Source organism: Haliaeetus albicilla, chromosome 11, assembly GCF_947461875.1.
Source record: "Haliaeetus albicilla chromosome 11, bHalAlb1.1, whole genome shotgun sequence".
In the NCBI taxonomy this organism is placed as follows: domain Eukaryota; kingdom Metazoa; phylum Chordata; class Aves; order Accipitriformes; family Accipitridae; genus Haliaeetus; species Haliaeetus albicilla.
The window spans coordinates 29,088-52,411 of record NC_091493.1 but is presented as its reverse complement, the minus strand read 5'-3'; the positions used below and the strand labels follow the sequence as shown (position 1 = coordinate 52,411).

Below are 23,324 nucleotides of genomic sequence, written 5' to 3'. Positions count from 1 at the left end.
AGCCTTCCCACTCCACAGTTTCATCTGTTTGCCTGGCCTGACATGAGAAGCCTCCCCCAAAGACATTTATCTCCAGGGACTCCACTCTGCAGCGACCTCTCTCCCTGTCTCTCTGGCTTCTCGGTCCTCTGCTTTCTTTCAGGACATGCAGCTGAAGCAACGCGCCCGATCCCTGCGAGCAGCAAGTCAGCGGCGGGGAAACAGGAGTTAGCAGCAGGTCTGAGCAGCTCTGTGGGGTTGGGAGGAGGCTCAGGCCATTTGAGGGCACTGCAAAGCCCGACGTGCAGGGGGCCAGGGCTCACGCGTGCCCGGACCCGACCCCCTGCAGCGGGAGGGCAAGACGGGTTCCCTCCGAGCCCCCCTCGTACAAACGCCTGCCGTTGGAGAACGCCCAGCTCAGCCGCTTGCCCTGCGCCTGGCACACTCAGCTCCCAGGACTGCCGGAGCCCTCGGCACTGCAGGTGCCTAGAGGAAACTCCTGGCCCCATGAGAAGGCCCCACCTTCTTCTCCCATGGGTCAGCACAGCTGGGGAGGGCTGCCAGTCTCCTCCCTTCAGGCGGTGCTGCCTCGGATCGGTCCCCTCGGCTGCCACTGTGCCCTGGTTTGGGGCCCGCCCTTCCCTGAGGGCTGCCTCTGACTGGCCCCAGGGCTCAGGCTGCCCAGGTGCACCTGAGGGGATGCTCTCTGTGATTGGCCGCCTGCTGCGGTGTGCTGCCCGCCCTCCCCTGAGGCGATGTTTCCTCCGATTGGCTGCATGAGATTGCTCCTCCCATCCAGTGATGGGTCAGGCGGCTCATCAGTCATCTGTGCTTTGCTCTTGCCAGCTGTGATTGGTGGAGCTGGCATGCCCCGCCTCCAACCAACACCCCCCCACACACAGGCAGGGTGCCCAGCTTTTTCCCCTCTTGCCACCTTTCCTGCAGGCCTCGAACCTTGACTGGTGGGTTACCTATCCATCACATGCCTTGCCCCCGCCTCCTCAAATGCGATTGGCTGTCCTGGGTCCACTGACTCCCCAGGGACTGCTGGGTGGAGGTTGCCAGGCAACGGACTCCACCTGTAGGGCTGAGAGCCTCAGAATGGGGCTGTGGGCCCTGAGGAAAGGCTGGGGGTCATCAAAGGCGGGTTTGGACCCTAAACCGAGGATTTCGGCCCGAAACATGAGGCTCTGGGCACTACGAAGGATAGGCGCGCTGCTACAGATGACGCTGGGGACGCTGCGAAGGAGGGGAACCTCTTGGTTCCTTTGCCCCCGGGTGCCGTGTATGGGGCAGGACTCCGGACTCGAGAGGGAAACTTCCTCTGGCTCACGGGCAAGGCTGTGCCAGCCCAGAGCACGCAGGAGGTTGCCACCTCTGAAGACCGGGACGAAGGAAGACTGGCCAGCTTGGCCCTTGCCGGTGCCCCCGCCACAGCAGGAGCCCCCCTCAGCCTGCTGTTCAACCCAGAAAGGGGCTCCATTCCCGCTTACATCCTCACCTTTACCAAGGAACACCCTTAGGAAGGACTGGGCAAGGCGGAAGCACGTGCTTCGTTTGAGCGAACTTTGCAGAGCGTTCCGTTTGGGTCACGCGTGTGGTGGGACCCGCGGGACAGGGGGCTGAGGCTCACGTGGGCTCGCAGCCGGGCCAGCGTGCACAGCAGCCCAAGGGACAAAACCACGTCTCTGCTGGTGGCCTCCCTGTGTGGAGCTGCCCCTGCCCCCTGCAGATGTGCAGAGGCTCGCTGGGGGTGAGGAACAGCACCAGTGGGGCCTGGGTTAACGGGCAGGGGTCCGACGGGCCAGCCAGATGCTACTCTCCGTCCCTCTGCTCGGCCCCTGTGCCACTGCTGACCCTTGATGTCCCCCCGCCGTTCCCCACTCGTCCCCCGGTGCCCCCCTTCCGCCCCCTGCCCACACACCTGTAACCTCCTGTGACCCCCTCGGTTCCCCCCAGTGCCCCCTACTCCCCCCAGCGCGTCACTGGGCAGTGCCGTGGGGGGTCCCAGCGTGATGGGACACCGGGAGGGCGAAGCCTGCTGTGGCGATACGGTCGGGGCTCTCCCGGGCTGTTCCCTGCACCAGCGCGGGCTGGTGCTGGAGGTGGTCGTGCCGCGGTGGGAGGGGTGGCGAGGGGATCCCCATGGGCAGTGGGAGGGCACGGCAAGGCCCCAGGACCCCACGGGGAGACCCCTGCTCTGGGGTCTGTCCCGGCATGACTCCATTGTCCCCAGCCCGGGAAGACCTGAGAGGGGCCCCACAGCTGGCAGCCCCCAGCCTCGGTGTCACCCACACGTTGTCTCACCAACCGCCGGGGTGCTATCAGGGAAAGAACAGATACACTCCCCTTTCGGTGTCTTTTGATGAGCTTTAATTAACTCCGTGGTGCTGGCTGGGGCCAGGTATTGCGGAGGGATTCCTCTAGTGCCTGCCTCGCTCGGAGGTCCCTGTCGTCCTGCGGTCCCGAGAGATCTGGAACAACACCACAGGCAGCGCCGTGGGGACCTGGTCCCGGCCAGGTGCTCCCCTGGCCACCCCGCTCCAGGGACCCGTTCGCCAGGGATCTTCCCACAAAAAAAGACATCCCAAGCAGCAGTATCTCAGTAAAAGTCCTCTGACCCCTTCCTTCCCCATCTCCTGCCTTACCTCAGCAAAGAAAGCTGTAGCTGTCATCCGCAGTTTAACTGAGCAGGAATTCAGCCACGGCAAGAGGTTCTTCACCAGAGAGCGGGAGACGAGCCCAGCGTTGAGCAGGACGCTGCGCAGGGGTCACAAGCGAGGGACACACAGTTACGCAGGAAGGCCACAGGCCGGGCCTCCAAAATTCACTTGCGCCGATGCAGACACTATTCTTCAGCTCCTGACGGCTTCCCGGGCACGCCGGGAGGGTCCCAGCGGCCATTTCCCTGGGCACAGCCCTGCAGGAGTTGGCCAGATGCATCCCTGGGGCTCTTACCTGGTCAGGAGACGCACCCCCTCAGGGTGAGCCACGGGGTCTTCCAGGCGAGCCCACACTCCCCGATTCACGAGCAGCCGCGTCCATTTCTGCGCCATGCATTTGCCCAGCATCAACTCGACAGCTGAAAGGAAAATCCTGGCAAAAGAAGCAAAGCGCAAAAGAAGCAAAGCGCAAAATAAACAAACCCAATCAAACAAAACAAGTCCAAACAGCACCACCGCCAGAAACCCCAAGAACTCTCAAATCGCAGCAGGTTAGGGGAAGACTGATCTGCAGCAGAGCTAAATAGCCCTGGGATGACGCTTCACAGCCTTCCAGACTGCAGCTAACGACACTGGCATTTTCTTCATGCCCCAGACCCACCGAAGCAGAAGAAAAGCCACGCCTCTAGACTGACTCCACGCTAGGTGTCAACCAAGGCCAACACCTCATACCTCTTCCCACCAGCCTTTGGCCAAGAATGACACCAGTGCCCGCAAGAGTCACTGCTCCAGCGGGGGTCCGTTGAGGGAGTGCAATGCTATTGTGCACACAAGGGGATGCAGGAGGCAAGAGGACGGCCGTCCGCAGTATGAGCTGCGTAAGAGCTTCCTGCCTGGGAGCTGGAGTTTCTCCATGAAGGAACAGAAGTAAAACCAACCACGACGACCGCTTTCCACATCTAGGAAGTGGGGCAGGCCAAGCCCTCCCTCAGCCCCACAAAGGCACATGCCTTGGCACGGGGAACTGAAGCCAGCCCCTCCATCTGCCCCTTCGGCTCTTTACCTGCACGGCTTCTCCACATGCAGTTGTTTCCAGCTGGTCATGAGCAAAAGCTGCCTCTCCCCACCCAGCATTTCACTGGCCCACCTGAGCAGGCTGGGAAGGAGGTGGGGAAGCAGTTGCCTGAGCTCCTCCGTGCTCCTCAGGGCAAGCACCACCTCGGAGATGGCACGGGTGATCTGCAGAGAAACATGACCAAGAACCACCTGTTCAGGGAAGGCCTTTTCCCTCCAGCCTGGTTCCCCCGCCTGCCCGGGGTGGGGGGTCACTGTCCGCACTTGTCACTTCTGCGACAGCCTTGTGGCTCAGGAGTACCAAACTGCCCTGGCTCCCCACACTCCTTGAGGCCGGGCCAGCACAGCGCCCTGCGAATCTCCACGGGCACCCGCAAAGGGCACCCGACTCCCTTGCGCCCAAGTGTGAGTTAGCAAGCAGATGCCAAGCTGCAGAAATGTGTCTGCCGTTGAACGTACCGTCAGAGTCTCCAGAGCAGTCTGACAGCTGTGCTGCTCACGAGTGGAGGAGTCCGTCCCCAGGCGGTCGTTTCCTGCTCTGTTTAATTTCTCCACTAAGCACCTCAGGATCTGAATCCCAAGGATGCTTCTCCCCAGGCTCCTCCACAGCTCCACCGTGTCACTGCAAGGGAAGAGACGTTCACCCCTGAGCCCGTATCCTTGCGGTCCTGCGGTGCCCTCAAACCTCCTCACCTGCAATGGGGCTTACAATGCCCCACTCACAGCAGAGACACAAGCACGCAGTCTTGCAACACTCCAGACTGCTTGGGCAGAAAAAAAAGACCTGCTTCTCAACCGGACCCCCCCAGGGCAAGGAAGCTGCAGGGTCCCTGTTTGACTACAGTGGGGAGGTGGGTAGTGCCCGTACCTGTCCATGAGCAGACTCTTCTGGAGGAGACTGCTGATTACAGGCTCCTGGTGAAAGCGGGTGAGGAGAAACACTGCACGGAGCAGGAAGGGCCTGTGGGTGCTCTGCTGCATGTAGCTGTAAAGGGTGTTCAGGATTTTTGGCACCTGAATGGAAGAAGAGGAGAAAGAAGGGCTCCTTTACCCCCTCCTGTGGGGCCCAGACACAGTCATTCGGCACATGAGCGATGCCTGCTGCCTCGACACAGAGTCCAGATCCAGCTCGAAACCTCACGCCTTCCACCCTGCCTGACCCTGGCTCACACCTGGAGCCCAGTGTGCTCTTGGCAATCGTGCACCTGCATGCACACACGCACGCGCATGCACACGCTCACATGCACAGCCTCGGTCGCTGCATGTGCCCGGGCCCAACCCTATGAGCAGCTGCGTGCCCTGTGTGCACACAGAGGACACGGACCCATTTCACGCTCAACGCTTGGCTAACTCTCCCCATGTGTCCGTAGCGATGCAAGACCACGACCAAACACGCTCTTTGAGACCCCGCAGATGCCTTGCAGGGCCTCTGCAAGCGCACGTGTCTCCTTCCAGAGGAACCCCGTTCTCCAGGGACGCTTTTCCTTGCCTCTGCCCTCCTGAGACTGAGTTAGTCTGCACTGCTTGAGCCACTGGTGGCCCTAGAGCCCAAGCGGAGCGCAGCAGAGCGTGAGCGGAGGAGAACAGGAGCCTTGAAAGGGCAGGCACAGCACGAGGCCAGAGGCTCCCAGGCTACAGATGGGCAGCAACTAGTGGCTAAAGGAAGGGCACCTCACAGGCTGGGTAACACCACAGTCGGGGAAAGCAATGAGAGCAATGAACAACTATGCAACCTGTGGAAAACCTAGCATGCCCAGCAAAGCTCAGAGTAGATGGAACTGGGGACCAGTGAAGAAAGAGAAGGGTGAGGTGGGTCCCAGGGCAGGGAGGACTGACAGTGACCCCAGAGGAAGGGGAGGAATGGCAAGGCTGGTGCCTCCCAGTGCCTCACTCATGGGAAGGACCCGGACCAATGGCAGACTTTGGACAAGAAGTGCCCATAGCCTTGTCACCAGCTGGAGCAGGCGCCAGCAGCGGGTGCTAATGCACGACTCGGACCATCGGTAGCCCCTTGGCCCGGCACACAGGCGGCATTTCTTGAGCCCATGCCAACTGCACAGGGTGTAGTGCAACAGCCAACAGGAGAAAAGACAAGTCTAATGGAAAAAAAGCTCTCCTTTACCTCCTGGACTATCTCCTTTCTGCATTCCACCAGGAAGATGAACACCCACTTTCTCACTGCTCTTGCACGTGGGGGCATGACATGCAGCAAGCTGTCCAGGATGGCAGTCAGAAAGTCCACAGCCTGTGCTGCAGGGATGCACCTGCAAACAGCCTGGAGAGAAGTCAGGAACAGGAGAGCCCGCATCACAGCTCTGCCCCAGCGATTCGGAAAGGAAAGGCAACTTGACGGGACTGTTAGTTCAGCAGTCATGGAGGGGCCAGTCTCTTGACCCTCCTGCTGTGCCTACAGTGCTGTTTACATCTGGTGCAGCTAACCGATTTGGAAGCGTCTACCCCCTTGTTGTTTGCTTATATACCAAATTGGTATTCTGACAAGAGCACTCACGCACACACATGTGTGTGCAAACGCACACATCACGGTGTCTGCTCCAGCGTGCCTAAAGGACGGTCTTGCCTCAGAGCCTCCTGCTACTTGCTAACAACAGCTGTCCTGGACAGCCCGCTCTGGAGACAGAGACTCTGGAGGGGAGCAGGGAGACGCGCAGGAGCCCAGGAGCTGGGCCCCCACCCCACTGTTTCGGGGCCAGTTACCTTTGTTATTTGGGTACAGGTCTCCTCAAAAGCCTCGGTGTCCAGGCTGTTCAGCTCCTCACAAAGGCACCAGATCTCATCTGCCTGCGGCACCTTCATGCTCTTGGCTGGAACAAACAGCAGGAGAGAAGAGGAGTCACGTCTACAGAAAGCCAACCTCTGGCCCCAGATACCAATAACGGAGAACCCCCGTGGTGGCAGGGAAGGCCACAGGGAAAGCCAGGGCCCTCCTGAACTTGGGGCAGCGGGATTTCCTGAGCCCGATAAATGGCTGACAAATCCCGGGCTGGAAAGAGCCCTCTTCCTCCTTAAACCTTTTGCTGGGGCTTCAGGGTTTCAGCAGCCTCTGCTCCTAGCAGCTGCGTCCCCTATTCCCACACAGGCCACCATCGTCTCTGGGAGGCAGGAAACCTCCCTGTGACTTCCTCAGCACAGGCAGACCCTGCTGCCTGAAGAGGAAAGGGTGCAAACACAACCCTTTGCAGCACGCTCTGGGCCTGCAGCTCAGATCCCTCCTCCCTGCCCAGTTTGCTCTGGGCAGCAAATTGGTTTCCTCTCTTGTGCTCCACAGGAGATTTCTTCCCTGCCAGGGATGACTTTGGAGACTGCCTGGGTAGCTGCCTGTCTCTCCAGGCTGAAGGCAGGGAGCGAGGGGGAAGGCACCCTCTGAAACGTCGGGGACCTCATCCGAGCGAGTTGTCTGACCACCCTCTGTCTCTCCTGGACCGTGGAGAGGGACAGACGTGGAGGGGGACAGTCCCCAGCATTGGTGACGAAGTCCTGCTCTCAGACAGCAGTGAGGGATGGCCCTGACCACCCAACCTCACGCACGCCCCGGGGAGGTGGGACTCAGCAACACTCTCTCAGGGATCCTTCCTGAGATGGGCAGGGGGGCAGAGGGCTAACAGGGTGGGGGCACAAAACCAGCCGAGCACGTTGCCTCCCCCTTCCCTCCACGGGACCCCGGTGGCGCCAGGCCAGGAAGGGAGGGAGGGAGGACCGGGCTGAGCAAGGCTGGGAAGCGCCTGCTCTCCTCACCTTGCATTTGGAGAAGGTAGCCAAGGCAGACCCATGCCCTCTGGCGGCACGTGTCCAGGCAGTCGCTGGTCAGAGACCCCAGCAGTCCCACCAGGGAGCCGAACTGCTTGTAGGGACATCCTCTCTGCAGGGGACAGCAGCAGGAAAAAGGTTGCAGGCAGCCCCAGCGCCCGCTCGCCTCTACTGCCCAGACTGCTCCCTGGGCAGCGACCAGGCAGAAGGGCAGGCAGAAGGGCTGCCCCATAATCCCAGGGGCCCCGAAAGCCAGCACCCAGCCGGGCAGGGCTCCTTTCCAGGGCCACGAATGGTGGGAATGGGGCACCAGGGCACGCGGAGGGTCCCTACTCACCGTGAGCTCACATCGCTCCTTGCAAGCGCCCAGCACGTGGGTGCAAAGCCGCAGGGCTCTCTCCCGCTCCCATTCTTTGGCTGAGGTGAGCCAGCCCTTCAGGACCTGGGGCAGGGGACATCTCTCTCGCAACAGGAATCTTTCTCTCCCCGAGATCCCTCTCCCTCTCCCTTCTTCTCTGGCCCCTTCCTGGCGCATCCCCCGCCCCACCAAGCACCGGCCCTGCAGCCTCCACCGCCTCGCGCTCTGCAGCCGCCTCTGCCCTGCGTCAGGTCTTGCTTCCCTGCTGGCGTCTCCCTGCTCCGGCCTTCCCCCCAGGGCTGCTCTCGCCCAGCTCAGGGCTGGCTCTTGGCTTTCCCTCCACCAGGGCCCACTTCGCTGCCTGTCCTGAGGCTGCAGTGGCCGGGCGCTCCTGACCCCCAGCCCCGGCCAGATGCACAGCCCCAGAGCAAGGAGCCAAAGCCCCATTTGTCTGGAGGAAAGGTATCCACCTCCTATCACCCACTAAGGTCTCGATTCTCTGCCCTGGCAACCCTTTCCCTGTTGCCCCGTGGCTACTCACGTGGAACACTTTGCAAAAGCAGGCAGAGGTCGCCTCAGCCTCCAGAAGGGTTTCTATGAGGTGGCCCAGCTCTTCCATGCCTCTCCTGTGCAGAAGCTAAAAGCAGCAAAGGAGAGCTGAGGCTATGCATCATGGGGGCTGCCAGGGCGTGCTGAGGTGGGATCCTGACCCAGAGGTGGGCAGGCACTGGCCGGTGGGTACCTCCATGTTCACAGCTGCCCTCACACTCTTCCTTCCCTTTTTCATCTGCTCCTCGGAAGGATGGGACAAAACACTCCGGCAGCACACTGCCAGCAGGTTGCGATTTTCCTTCCCGCTCAGAGGCGGCCTCAGCTTGCTGGCCAGAGGAAAAAGGGAGACAAAACAGAAAGGGGATTTACTAGCCCTCTCCAGGGTGGTTTAAACCACAACTGAGTCCCTCCTAATCGAGGGCCCCAAATCCAACCCCCCCAGCCCATGCCAGCGAGCACTGCCTTCAGCTCCAGCAATTCCTACCTCCTCCCAGGCAGCAGGCAACCCCCCCTCCCCAGGTTAAGGAACCCCTGGGGCTCCCTTCTTCTGGGAGACACCTGGAATGGGGAACACCCTCCCGCTCCACAGCCCCAGCAGCTCCTGGCCCCATGCTCGAGCTGGGCTGGGGCACACTGGGAGTGCCCAGAGCCTGGGGAACAGACCTCACCTCAACTCCTCCAGGGCCTGAAACACTCCATACACCAGGGAGTCCCAGGGCTCCCTCTTTATCCAGTCCTGCAAGTCCCAGAGACAAGTGCAGAGTTGGCAGCGGGCAGGGACACGGGACAGCCCTCCCGCCGCCCCGGGGACAGGCTCTGCTGCCAGGCCTGGGCAGGCGCTGCCCCATCTCCCCCACGGAACCCCAAAGGCACTGCAGGAGGGACCCTGCTCCTCAGCCACAGCCAGCCAGTACCAGCACCCAAGGGCCCCACCAGCTGCGGACACAGCTCCAGGAGCTCACGTGAAGCCGAGAGGCCATCGTGCCTCTGGGGAAACCAGGCTGATGGCGCAGCCCAAAACTCCCCCGTGTGACGGCTCCAGCTACGGACACTCACCAGCAGGGTGCACATCGCCTCCTGCTTTAAGGAGAGCTCAAAGCTGCCGCAGTCGCCCACAGCCTGGATGGCACAACTGACCTCGGCGATGCTCTGCACCAGGGCGAGCTTGAGCTGCAAGTCCTGAGGCCAAAGAGAGCAAAGCACCCCTTGAACTCTTTGAAGGGCCGAGAGGTGGAAGAGGAGCATGGGCAGGGGGAACCCACGGAGGGCTTGCATCTGGACGTTGAGGACAAACCCCTCCTTGGGAGGTCTTTAGGAAGAGACCGCCCATCTCGGTACACCCCAGCCCCGAGGGGCCGGAGCTGGGGCACCCAGGCATCCCCACCCTACGCGCCCTGTGCTCCTACCCTCTCTTTATCTCTGGAGAGCCTCAGGATGTTGCCCATGATTTCTTTATCCACATAGGTGAGCAGCTGCTCCTTGGGGGCATGCAGTGCAATGCCGCTGTAGGTGCGCATGAGAGCAGCACGAATGGTCCGGGTTCTCTTCATCTTCTGCCGCCACTGTACCTGTGTCGACAGAGATGCCCTGAGACATCAGCCCCGGGACTCCTGCGGCGGGCTCCTGCGGCAGGCCCTGCCCCGCACCCTCGCCGGCTCTTTGTTTCCCCCAGCACCTCCCAGCAGCTCCCCAAGCTGCGAGTGCTGGGGCTGGGAGTTGTTCCCACCCCGCAGCTTGAGTTCTCTCTCTCGGAGAGGGAGGAGGTGCAGCCAGCATCGCACACGCTGCTGGCTGTTATACCACTGACTCGAGAGGTCGAGGAGCTGTCTGGAACCTTTCTGCGGACAGGTACCCGACATAGCCTGTCACGGTCCTGCTCAGAGCCGTGCAGCCCGTGCGGGTCAGTGGCGCAGATGAGCCCGGTCTGCTCACCTCCCCAGGCCAGGCTGCACTGCTCTCTCTGCAGGGCCCTGCCCTGCCCAGAAAGGCTTCCCCACAGCCCCCAGGTGGGGAGCAGAGCCAACGAGACCTCACCAGGCTCCTGCTCCCAGCCCTCAGCTTTGAGGAAGGGGCAGAGTGTCACACTGTGCCCACCCCCTTGTCACCAGCTCCTGCTGAAGTTAAGTCAGGGCAATGCGGCTGCGAGCAAGCAAGCAAGCAAGCAACTGCTGCAGCTGCCCCAGCTGGGTGGCTCTGATCCACCAGGTGCCAAACCCCATCCTCTCCAAAGACACCTCAGGGGCCCCAAGGCCAGGATGTCCCCTCTGAAACACAGGTCTCGGGTAGCTCTTCCGAGAAGGTTAATCTAAAGGCAGCTGCCACAGGGTGGCTGCTGCAGGTGTAGAAGTGGAAAGAAGGCCAAAAAAGGAAAGCCAACCAGCAAGCCCCTCGTTCCTTTACCTTCCAGCCCGTGGAACCCTGGCAGGACCAGTCTCTGGTGACAGCGGCAGAGAACATAGTCACCGTGTCCAAGACCAGGTGGAAGTGGCTCTCGGCAGCGTGGGACACAACAGAAATCATTCCCTGCAACCACGGAGAAACGGGGAGTCGGTTCCAGTCCAGGCATTCAGCCGTGGCCAGCGACAGTGGCCAGGCAGGACGTTGCAGCAAGCAGGAAACAGCAGCAACGGGGAAAGGAAGGAGGTCTGGAGCTGGCCCAGGAGCAGCCCTCCCTCTCCCCCAGGAAAATCCAGGGGATGCTCAGGACAGGAGCATCACCTCACCTTGGCCTCAGACAGCTCCACAGGGTTTGTCTCCTGGAGGAACCTCAGCACCTGCCCTTGGACGTGTCTGAGGTCCTGACAAGCTGCCAGCACCGTCCCAAGAGCCTTGTACAGGAAAAGCTGAAAGAGAAGAAGCCGAGCCCGAGATGCAGTCATGGCCCGACCCGTCAGGAGAGGGCTGGCCCCAGATGGACCCCACCACCTCCGGGAGCAGGCAGAGCCGGCCACGATGCCAGGCTGTGGCCAGCCGCTGGGGCAGCCCAGGGGAAACGCCTTTTGGGGACGAGGGGAAGGAAAGCAGTGAAATCTGCCTGCGTGGGCAGAGCACCAGCGCCAGCTCCAGCCCCAGTGCCGGGCAGGACACACACCTTCTCCCAGGAGCCGGCAGCAGAGCTGCCCAGCCGCTGGCTCAGCTCCTGGCTCAGGCCTACGGTCCAGGCCTTGTCCTCCACGGGCTCCAGCGACGCTCGCAGAAACTGGTGTGAACGGGAAAGGAAGCCAGCGTTCCCCTGACCTTGGCCAGGGCCCTTTCCACGCTCACGTGTCCCGGGATGCTGCGGGGGAGAGCTGCCGGGAACGGCAGTCTCTTCCCTCACCCCACCCAACCCTCTTTTCACCAGCTTCCCTCTTCGCCTAACGCCTCATGTGAGACCCCCCGGCAGGCCGGACTTAGAGGAGGAGGCAGCGCTAAGGCGCGTGCCACAGCGTTAGAGGGCATTAGCCACCAGCCGTGGCACGTGTGCAGGCAGCAGCTCCTCTTGAGCGGGCAGGCACCTACTGCCGGGGGAGGCGCAGGGTGCTCAGGAGGTGCCCCCACCTCCTGGTGCCTACACAGGCAGCCCCGAGCTTCCTCCCACAACTTTGCTCCCTCTTCTCCCCCCTCGATTTGTGACACCCCCCGCAAGGATGCTGTACCTTAAGCACACGGCGCTCCCACTCTGCAGAGGCCAGGGAGCTCTCAGTTCTGCCTAGGAAGCAAGAGGAAGCAAAAGCTCTCGCAGCTGTTTAAGCTCACACCAAAGACGAGTCCGGCGCTCTCCTCTGCGGTCCGACCTCCCAAAAGTCCCAGGCCACCAGGCTAGAGAGGGCCTACGCGAAAGCCCTCGCGAGGCCAAAGACACAGGAGGGATCCCAGGGGCGGTCGTCAGAGGCATTGACTCAATCTGGGGAAGGACGCACTGGCCGCAGCAGATCCCCACTGAGCGACTGCAGCTCCCACAACAACTCCAACCACCCAGTCCCAACACACATTTTCTCCCGAACCACCCATTGCCTTTTGCCCATTTCCAGCCCTTCTCCCAGGCTACTGCCGAGGACAGCTGCTGCAAACCTCGCCTGGCCTGGGGACTTGGTCCTCCAAAGCCGAGGGCTGCACCCCCTCCAGGAGCACCAGTCCCGTCCCTCTCCCAGACACTATCCTTGGGTGATGCCAAGACGTGCCCTCCGAGGGGACATCAACGGCCCCGTCCATCCCCTGGGCCGAACTGATGCCAGGGGACAGCTGCCCCCAGCCTCAGCACCGGCTCCCTGGAAGGGGAAAGGCAGCAGAGCAAGTGCTGGGGAACTGGGGACAATTGCCCTCCGTCGCGCCGGGCAGCTGTGTTTTCCTGCCCCCCTCCCTCCCCTCCAGCCTCTCCCTCCCCACCTGCACTTTACCTTCCAGGTACTGCAGCAGGAGGGGGATCTCGGTCGCCCACGCCGCCCCCAAGCCTCTGTGGATCCTGCCGTGGAGGGCCTGCAGCAGCTGCAAGGCAGCGACTGCGCGTTCGCGGCTCGGGTAAGGAGCTGCCGCCACCACCTAGAGGAGGGCAGGGGAGAAGGGTCGCTCCTGCTGCCAGAGCCACAGCTTCTCCCAGGAGGGAGCTCGGTGCCGCTTGGCTGGCAGCAGGCAGCCGATGGCTTCACCCAGGGCGCTGCCAGCCCTGAGAACGGAGTGGGATCCCTGATGGGCTCGGGCATGCTGCCTCCTCCTTGGGGGCTCCCGGCGCTGGCCTCAACAGCATCTCTGCCCCGGGATCTCCCACCACCCCTGGCCAGAAAAGCTCTTTCCCCAGGGCCCCGCTACTCACCAGCAGTCGAGCCAGCAGGGCCTGGGGAGCCGGCAGCCGGGCTGTGGGGAGGCAGAAAGGCTGGGTGAGCCGACGAGCCTCACGCCTCCCATAGCCCCACACAGGGCTGAGGGCTGAGAGCAGCTGCGCTGCAATAGCGCCGGCTGGGGGGCTCCCCAGGGCTGCCCAGCAGGAGATGAAGGCAGCTCCAGCATGGCCAGGAGCGAGCCCCGGCTCACCAGGAGAGCGCTGCGAGCAGGAGAGCCAGGCCTCTGCGCCGGGCAAGGGGCCACGCAGGGCAGAGCCCCTCGTGCCCAGCAGCAGAGCCTGTCTCTGCCCTTTGCTTTTCCTGGGCTCCTGCTCAGGGCTGGTGGGGCGCAGGGAGACGCGGGCTGGCCTGACCCCTGGCCAAACCCAGCAGCAGCACTCGCTGGGGCTCCTACCTTGCTCCTGGGAGTCCATGGCATCCGGCTCCTCCTCCTCCTCCTCCTCCTCGCACCCCGCTCTCTCCCGTCTCTCAACCAGGGCTCGGAGACAGCGGGAGAGCGGGATCAGCATGCCGCTGTACTGGGCTGGCACCACGTACTGCAGCAGCCTCGGCCACAGGAGCTGCAGAGAAGAACCGGGCAATTCGCCACACTGGCATTTCCGCTCAGCGCGAGGACGAAAAGGACGGTCTGCATTTCCCTGAGCCTGGTGCGCTTCAGCGCAGGAGGGGACAGGTTCAGGGCATGGGGGAGCACACGGAAAAATGTCCTGAAGGCAAGAAGTGGCCACAGCAGCAGGACAGAGGGCAACTTACTTTGGTCATCCCTCTCAGAGTGACGTCCAGTGAGCCCACGATGTCCAGGCACAGGGCTCGAATTGCTCCATCCTCTGGGTTTTCCCAGGCAAAAAGGCCTCCTGCCACCTGTAAGACAGAGTTGGCAAACCCCCAGTTACCTTCAGCTCCCAACTGATGAGGCTCAGGCACGCCTCACCAGTGCTCCTCTTGCTCCTGTGCCTGCCTCCCTCCCGATGGCCAGACGGACCCAGCTCGAGGACCGGGTCCCAGACCCTGGGAAGGACTGGGAAGCCTGGGAGCAGACAGTGCCGCTGCTTGTCTACTCGGTCCCCTGGGGCCCAAATGCTGCTGTCGTGCCACCAAAGCAGAGGTGAGGAACGTGCCCTTCAGCAAGGCTGTGCTCAGTGCCAGCCCTGGAGGCAGCACACCCAGCCCGACGGATGTGGAGGAGCACCCAGAAGCCCTTTCCTTTGCCCTGCTCCCAAAGCAGAGCCTCCCCGAGCCTCAGAGCGACGCACATGGATCTCCCAGCTAGAGGGAAGGTGCGGCCAGAGGGAACGTCCTCGGCGAGTCAGCGGGAGGCTCGGCCATCCCCAGCTTTCACCTCCTGGGCACCCAGCTGAATGCTGGGAAATGCTCACCACAGGGACTGCCAAACGGCCCGTCCCCTTGCCAGAAGGGATGTGGGCCCCCAGACTGTTACTGGATGGGCAGGGTGTGCTTTGGAGGGCCAGAGCACGAGAACACCACAGAAAGCTCCTCTAGCCAGGCCCACCTGTCTGCACTGGCTGTCTTTTGCTCACCGTCCATCAGCATTTAAGGATGGAAGATGTCCTGCCCCTACAAGACCCTCCCTTTGCAAGGCGGCTTTGCCGAAGGCGCCTGTGGGCACAGCTCGGCACCACAGTGCCGGGTGGCATGCCGAGGTGTAAACCCACACCATCCACTGACATCTCCACCAACATCGGCACAGACGCCCACGAGGAACGGCCATTCGGAAGCGGCTCTGATGGCAGTGCCAGTGCCGATGGCTCTGCAGCATGGAGCTCTCAGCACGGTCCAGGCACTGGCCAAAAAAACCAGCCCTGGGTGTCCTGCTCTGCCCTTACCAGTCTGCCCGAGGTCCGGCTGAACTCGCTGAAGATGTGCCCCACCACATCCCATGGCCAGCAGCTCTGGGATCCGGAGCTGAGCAGCTCCCTGCTGAACTCCAGAACTGCCCTCCGCACCTGCCAGGGGAGAGTGTGGTTATGGCCCTCCTGTTCAAAACCCAAAGGGTTTGCGCCTTTGTGGCTCGCAGAGAGGTGGCAAGGCCACGGCAGAAGCTTTCGCTCCTGGCGTCAGGGCTGGGCTTCAGCACCGGGCTGGACGGGCATTTGCCCCACAGAGCGCAGAGACCTCCCCGCTCTGCCCTGCCAGCTCTCCCCAGGGATGAGCCATCAGCCACCACCTGGGCAACGCGCCTGCACTTCCCCAGGCCCCCTGGCTCTGTCCCAAGGGAAAGGGTTTCTCTGCCTCCCCTGGCGGCACCCTCCCTTCCCAAACCAGTTCACCTGGGCACTGGGGTCACTGCACAAGGAGCGCATGGCCTCCACCAGCTGGGGCAGCTTCTCTCTCGCCGCAGGTGCTGGAAGAGATACGGAGAGGTGTGCATTGAGGCAGAGCCCCAGTGGCAGAAGGGATCCCCTGAAGCTTCCAATGGGACAGAAGAGCGGGGCCTGACTGGCTTCACGGGAAGCAGCGGCGTAGCCGGAGCAACCCCACTTCCAGAGGCTATTTTACGGGGACCGAAGGCCATGGCAACAGAGAGAACAAGAGAAACAGCACGGGTACGAGCAGCTCCTGTGCAAAGCAGCCCACCTGCCCGCCCACCAGCCTGCCCGTGCTACAGAGCTTGGAGCGTCGTCCCTGGTGTGCCGGCATTTCTAACTGCCGGGGGAGAGCCCTGCTGCGGGGCGTCAGCTCGGCTGGGGGACCCGCTCTTCGCAGCTCCTTTTGGGTGCCGGTGCACCACTTTCGGCCCGTTCCTGCTGTCAGCCCAGCAGCCCCAACCCCTGCCTTGCGTCCCTGGTCTGTGGCACTGACCGTCAGCGCGGGCCAGCACTCCCAGCAGGCCCAGGGCTGCCACGCAACCGGCCTCACTCCCACCGCTCAGCTGGGAGTGCAGAAACATGCCTGTCTCCTCGGGGCGCATTCGTGCTGCGGGGAAGAAATCGCATTCTGCGTCAGCAGGCAGCTGTCCCCAACAGCCAAGGACAGGGCGAGAGCTGCCACGGCACGGCGGGCCATCGCCCAGTCTCCTCTCCTTACCCTGCAGCATGATGCAGCGGGACAGCACTGCCTTCTGGGCCGGGCCAGGCTCCTCGGTCACATCAGGGAGCTGTGGGAACAAGATCCATTTTAGAGAAAGTGGCATCAGTGCTGAGAGGGACTGAAAATTAATGGTGCTCTCCGTTCTCCTCTCCCTGGGCACTCTGGGCATGGGACCCACAGCCGAAACCCAGCCCACCCCACGGTGGCCCCGGGCACACACAGAGGTTTGCGGCAGCCCAGGCTGCCCAGGAGCTGAGGCTGAGCAGCGCTGAAAGGCTGCCCTCAGGGTGCTGGCGCTCCAGAGTCCTCCTGCGACTTGGCCGAGAGGGAAGTGGCTGTGGGAACCGGGCTGCCCCTCAGGCCCGTTCCAAACAGCCAGGATCAGGCCTCCTGCAGCCTTAACATGGCACCCGGATCGAAGTCCTGGCATACTCCAGGCCTGCAGGAAGGTCCCAGTGGAGGAACGCCCTGCTCTGCCCTGCCAGCCGGCAGGTCTTTCCCCTCCGTGGCAATCACGGGTGCAGGCCCCAGGCTTGCGGCAGGGCGCAGGGCTCCCCTTACCTGGCGGCGCACAGCGGTGCTGATGGCAAGAGCCGTGCCCTGCGGCATTGGGGTCTGAACTCCCTCCAGTATCTCCAGGACATAGCTGAGGCTCTACAAGAGAACGGGGGGGAAGAGGAGGCTAAAGCCACCTAAAGGCACTTGGGAAGGGAGAAACCCAGCACATCTGGGATAAGGGGAGCCCCTAACATCAGCTCCCGGGGAAAAGCCCGATGAGCAGAGCAGCATCAAGAGGGTCTCTTTCCTCGGAACCGAGCCCGGGCTTGACAACTCGGTTTCCCACTCATCAGACCTCGCCAGTCGCCGCATGGGACTGGGCATGGCCCTGGGCATTCGGGCAAAGCTCTTCCTGCACACAGAGCCCCAGGGAGCTGGCAATGCCTCCCTTCCCGAGCAGATGAGCCCCAGGGACTCTTGCCTCCCTCCCGCCCTGCCCCGGGTTTCTCCTTTTCTGCCCAAAGAGCCCAGGAAACCTCAGGCCTCCTCTGCTCTTCCTGTTCCTTCTCTAAGGGCTTCCCAGCTCCTCCTGGCACCCCACAGCTCCCCAGTGCCTCTTAGCACTCGCGCAGACCCACCCCAGCAGCCACGCCAGGCCCTGCGCAACATCTCACCTTGGTGAGCCGGGAGTTGTCTCGGACCTCCTGGTATTGCTGCAGGAGCCAGAGGAGCTGCTCCCAGGTATGCTCTCGGTACTGCTCCTCATGCAGAAGGACCTCCAGCATGGCAGCCACTGCCCCGAGGACAGCCTGCTTGTCCTGAAGAGGGAAGGGAGAGGCTCCGCTTGGAGGGCTGAAGGTCTGCCTAGTGCTCAGCATCCCCTGGACACCGGTCTGCCCTTCCCACTGGGAGGGGTTTCCCTTTCCCTTCCGCCCTGCAGAAGAAGGGCTCGCTCCAGAGGAGAGAGAGCACTTCCCCACCCTGCTACCCCAGCCCTCCCTGCAGAAAGGCCCCAAGGCTCGGCTGCTTCCCGTCGGGAAGCCCCCCTCCCCTCGGCCCTCTGCTCGCGCCCCACTGGGCACAGACGGACCCAGCGCCACGGACATCCCTGCTGCAGCCCCAGGCGTGGAAAGCAGCACTTCTCACCTCTTCCTCCTTGCAGTCCAGCCAATTTGCCACCACATAGCGGAAGACCGGGTAAATGGCTTCACAGAACTGTGCTACCCCCTTGCGAGGGAAGGGGCATTGCTCCCAGCTGCAGAGGTATGTACTGACTCCTTTCGACCATTGCTCCAGGACTGCACCAGGACAAAGGAAAAGGGAGCATGTGAGAGTCTGCAGCAGGGACGGTACCTTGCGTTCACGCCCAAGCCTGCTTTAAGGACGGTCCCAGGCTCGGCAGGGCTCAGCCCAGCACTAGATCTGGATCCGAGGGCAATCTGTGCTCTTGAGGTGCCTGGATTCAAACACCCCACCGTTTCTCTCCTCCTCACACCCATCGCACCTTCTCCTCCTCAACGGCCCCTTCCCCTCCAGCATTTCCAACTGCACATCCTTCCCTTCCCTTCTCCCTTCCCCTCCCTTTTCCCTTCCCTTCCCTTCCCTTCCCTCATACTCGCCCTTTCAGAGCAGGGAGTTTAATCCCAGAGGGAAGCGGGGGAACAGAAACCATGGGAAGGGACCCAGGAGTTTCTCCGTGCAGCGCTGCCGCGTCCCGCCCACAGACACCTCCTGGCCTTCCCCCGCTCCTCCTATACACTCGCTGCAGTTTGGGATTGCCCCGGGCTCACACCCACCACGTTCCCTCTGAGATCACATGGAGGCATCGAAGGCCGCCCCTGCCCCTAGGACCCCAGCCAAGGAGCCGACACTCACCACTGCAGACGGCATGCAGGACCTCGCCGCTCCCCACCTGGGTCAGCACGGCGCGCAGGGCGAGCAGCGTCATTCCCACAAAGGGGATGCACCGCAGGGCTGCAGAGGAGGCAGGGACAGAGGGACCGAGAGGGTCGGTGAGAGACACGGGAGACTGGGGTCCATCCCTGCCAGGGCTGGGGCTGCTGGGCCACGCAGGACGTGCCGGAGGGCGTGGGACGGGCTGCCTTCCCCAGGGGGGAAGCCCTTTGGGGAAATGGGGAGGACGGTGGGGGGCCAAGACCCCGCGGGTTTGTCTCCAACAGGTTCCCACCCTTTGGGAACTGGCATCGGGCTGATAAGGCAGAGCTGCCAACTGGCCCTGGCACGGAGCAAGGAGGCACGGCAACTCCGTAGCCCCCCAGTTCAACACAGGGCGTTTAGGGAGGGGGAGGATCCCTTCTCCTTGTTATCACAGACCTCTACCCAAGGCCCAGGGTGCCATACCATATCTGCGGGCCATTTTGCCCAAGGTGAGGAGCACAATCTCATCAGGGACCTTCCTCATGGCCTTCAGGTGGCTCTGGAGCTCGGACATGACAAAGTGGAAGTGGGAGCGGGCCAGAGCTACCAGGACGTCACTAGCGGCCATCTTCACGTCACCTGTCACACCCTGCAAAAGCGTCACAGGTTAAACACTCCGGAGAAAAAGGCTGAGGCACTAGGGCAGGCTGAATGACCCCATCTCCTCTGCAAGACCCCTCGGGACAGCTGTGCTCGGGGCCGAGCGCCTGCTGCCTCTTGTACCCTGGGATAGGCGAGCAGTTCCCTGGCGAGATGAGGGAGGCTTTGCCCCAGAACAGCCCTGTGCTGCTGCCCCCTCTCCCTCTCCATGCAGATGCCAGGATCAAACTGCCGCAGACTCAAGACCCCCCTGGGACCTCTCCGTGGGGCTGGTGGGTTGCCACAGCTCTTCCTCAAAGCAGGACAAACAGTGTTGAGCTTGAACCCAGCTGTCGCTCAGTTAGAAACAGCCCCGAGTCCGCTTCTCTGCACAGTTCCCTGCCTCCCTGTGGAGTGACTGCTAGAAGTGACTTATCAGTATGTTCCCCGCACCCCCTTGAGGGAAGGCAAAACCTCCAGGGTGGAATGCAGTGGACACGCAAGGAATTGGTTCCCTAATAATTCTCTGTGCAACGTAACCTGCAACCTTAGATGTTAGCAACGCCAAGGGAGTTTGGTGTGCTGACCCTAAGAGAAGTAACACGGAGGGTGGAGTGGAGCGGAGACGCCACGGCCAGTCTCTGTGATATTATCGCAGGGATAGGGAACTGGAACGATAGGAACGGTAGGTCCCTGCATTGAATCCACGGAAGCAAGGAGGTAAAATCACGGGGGTTCTGTCGATCTACCGCCCTACTTCTGATTTATCTCCTAAGTGCCCTGTCCTGGGGTACTGACACGCAAAATCACGTCCTCTGGGTGAACTTTGCTCATTATAATACCAAAACACACCTCCATCCCAAAAGCTACCCGCCTCCAAAGTGCAACCACCCCTCACTGAGCCTGCGCTCTGAATTTTTTTCTAGCATGTCCTTTTAAAAGCAAAGCGAGAGAACTTAATACCAATCAAAGAAAAGGCATGCATGACTTGAGTCGCTCAAGCTCCACCTAAATAGGAAAATAGTATAAAAAGGCCCAAAGAGAGGGGGACTATTAGGGAAGATACCGTCGTGGACAAGTTGGGAGGACATCACTGCCTTCTGGGGTCAGTCGACAGGCTGAACCTCTCTTCCCCCCAGAGGGACACCTCTTGGGTGAGATTCGAACACTCGGCTGTACCGAGTGCTTTCCCGGGAAACTTAGAATTCTTTAGAGCTCTTTTTCTTCCATAATTTCATGCGCTTGTAGTCGACTGTATTATTATTTGCACGTGCCTTGCAGACAGTGTATTTATCATCATCAATCCAAAAGAACCTGTACTCCTGTTGCTTTAATAAACTGTACTATTCATTAAAATCTAGCCGTGATAGTTCATTGAACGCGACTAAACTGAAAGTACAGCGCGCTATTTGTGCGTCCGTAATCGTGATAGTTCAACATATTGAACGCGACCGGACTTACAGTGCTGAATTGGGCGTCACCCAGAATCTAAGCCTAGCCGCCCCCAGCCCCTCTGACATCTAAAGACAAGCTGGAACGCAAGGGGGTTTATTTTCTGCCAGAAGTCTTTACCCTTTAACACAACACTCCCCTCTCCAAATTCCCTGTCATGACGAGTCCCCAGAGCCTCTCCCTTAGGACCTCTGCTGGGTCTGAACAACCGAGGAACATCTCCGCGCCACTCTGTATTTCCCCCAAAACCAGGGGCAGAGGCAGGCTGCTTGGGTGGCCTTGAAAGAGAACAAGCTCACCTGGGCTGCTCGCATGTCACTCAACGCCTCTGCTATCAGGCGGTTCACAACGCCACTCGTCAAACAGCCGTCGTCTCCCCACAAGACGCTCTCCAGCTCCCGGTACGTCTCCACTCGGTCACCCTGGGGACGGACCACAAAGGGGAGTGATGGGACTTGCTTTGCCCTTGTTCCCAGGGAGCCACGACAGAGACCTGCTGCCCCCCAAGTCATCTGCGTGACACAGGCACGAGGGATGAGTTGCAGGCATCGGTCAGGACAGCCACGGGGAACAGCAGGATCTTCCGCGGCGCCTCTGACACTAGCAGAGAGTCAGACAGGGAGATCGACTCCACCGGGGCAAAAGGCCACATGGGAGCCTGGGCGGTCACTCCTGAAAACGGGGGATGGCGGAGCTCAGGGGGAAAGTGCCGGCCAAGGAAGGGTGTGACTGTTCACTCAACTCCTGCCTAGATTTTGGCTAACCCAGCTCCTGCTAAGGCCTGGTGTATGCTGGGAGCAGCGCCATTAGGTCAAAGCGAGAGCACCGCGTAGGCAGGACGGGTGGCCAGAGAGAGCTAAAGGGCCATGATGCAGCCATTACCAGCTGCGGATGGCTGTCTCCGGCAGCCACTACCTTTTGTCCGGCAGTTTCCTCAGAATCCGCTAACGTAAGGAAATGGTATAGACCCAGCCTCCAAGCTGGAGGGTATAAAACATCAGCTTACTCAAAAAGCTTTCGAAGCAGATCCAACAGCAGCTGAACTGCTGAGGCTTTCATGCTTCCCGGTGCGACACAGGGGACGCCCACACCGTGATGGAGGAGGAAGGGTGAGCGCTCTCTCAGTTGGCTCATAGGTTCATAGCAAAAAAATTCTTTTTTTTGCTCATAGGTGCACGATATTAAGAGTTACAGATTATAAGTTACGAAACCTTATGACTTGACTGGTGAAGGAGTGAATTCACGTGATAGACGAGTCTGGGAGAAGGGAACTGAGCCCCTGTCATGTTTTTTTATTGTATTTCTTACTGAGCTCATGAAATAAAGTTGAAATCACAGCGTATGTTGTCCTGTACATTTGAGAGATCCAAATGGACCGTGACAAAGGGGAAGGCATGGGAACGAGACCATGCCCCGAGGAGGGGAAGCCGTGAGCACCCTGCGCCTTGGGGCCCAGTGTTGCTCCTCGCACGGGCAGGAGCCCCAGCACTGGGAGCTCCCGGGGAAAGGAGTGGGGAGCAATGGCATTAGTCCAGCTTGAGCAGCAGGATCGGCGCCTGGGGACAAAGTGCCTGCAGGAGGGCAGAGGTGCTGTCAGGTGAGACGCCCCTCTGCCACGGCACCCGGGGAAGCCAGGGGCACGGAGGGGAGCCCTCAACCCCCACCTCACCTCATGGTCTTGCAGTCGCTTTAGCAGAGAAGTCCCGACGGCCACAAAGGTAGTGATGGCCGCAGGGACAGTCCCCGTCACCCCGCCTCTGTCCTCAGAACGCGCAGGTCTGGACTGGGAACGCACGCATGGGCAGAGAGCTGCAAGAAAAGAAAGAAATGGCTTTGCTGGCTGCAGGGCTTCGCACCAGGGAGGGGTGAGGATCTTCCCAGACTGCCCCAGCACTATCAGCCTGTGCTGGGCTGTACTGGCAAGAGGGAAGTCAGTGGGATGAGGGGAGGGAGTCTTCCCCTCACCGCGGCAGTGGGAAGACCACCTTGGGGGACTGGGCCCATCCTGGGCTCCTCAGTGACAGAACGGCAGCAATGCGCTGGAGCGAGTCCAGCACAGGGGCCCTGAGCTGGCCAGGGGATGGACATGGGCTCCGCAAGGAGAGGCTGGCAGGGCTGGGGCTGGGCAGCCCTGACAAGAGCCGGCCAGCCCAAGTCACCTCTGAGCGGTCCCCAGCTGCCTCAGGGAGAGGATGGAGCCAGGACCCTCTGGGACGTGCCTGGCAGCAGGATGAGAGGTGATGGGACGCAGCCCCCAGCACCCGGCTGGGACAGACACTGCCTCCAGCACGTATCAGACCCCAGCCTGCCACCAGCCCCTCACCTATGAGCGCTCTCATCCTCCGCATGGGCAGCAGGATCCCACGGATCGACACACTGCTCCTCCAGGCAAAAGCCATGAGAAACTGGGGCAGCACCAGCCCCAGGAGGAAGATGTAGAGCCCAACCATTGTGACCTCACAGAGGGCTCCGGTGACATGGGGACATGTGCTGGGGACGCAGCAGCACCCTGGGGACCCCCCCAGGCCCACAAATGCAGGATTTTCCATCACTTGAATTTGCTCATGGTCTTCAAAGAGTTTTAGCAAAGACTTGCTC

At 61.3% G+C, this 23,324-nt stretch overlaps 1 protein-coding gene across 1 annotated transcript; it reads right to left on the bottom strand.

The window, feature by feature from the left end:
* Positions 1-2,335: 2,335 nt before the first annotated feature.
* Positions 2,336-23,176, bottom strand: LOC138687925 (maestro heat-like repeat-containing protein family member 2B). The gene is made up of 33 exons (XM_069797624.1): positions 23,050-23,176; positions 22,396-22,535; positions 21,026-21,148; positions 19,119-19,284; positions 18,633-18,731; positions 17,904-18,055; positions 17,432-17,575; positions 16,821-16,913; positions 16,032-16,326; positions 15,500-15,573; positions 15,056-15,175; positions 13,965-14,072; positions 13,184-13,771; positions 12,771-12,912; positions 12,030-12,082; positions 11,483-11,590; positions 11,115-11,234; positions 10,792-10,914; positions 9,798-9,959; positions 9,448-9,570; positions 9,060-9,127; positions 8,582-8,717; positions 8,381-8,476; positions 7,819-7,923; positions 7,470-7,593; positions 6,432-6,538; positions 5,839-5,991; positions 4,585-4,730; positions 4,176-4,338; positions 3,706-3,881; positions 2,938-3,075; positions 2,628-2,739; positions 2,336-2,453 (listed from the first exon to the last, which is right to left on the bottom strand). Exons 1-33 carry the CDS (start codon positions 23,174-23,176, stop codon positions 2,403-2,405), a joined length of 4,635 nt encoding a protein of 1,544 aa, XP_069653725.1. The 3' UTR covers positions 2,336-2,402.
* Between the last annotated feature and the right edge of the window lie 148 nt (positions 23,177-23,324).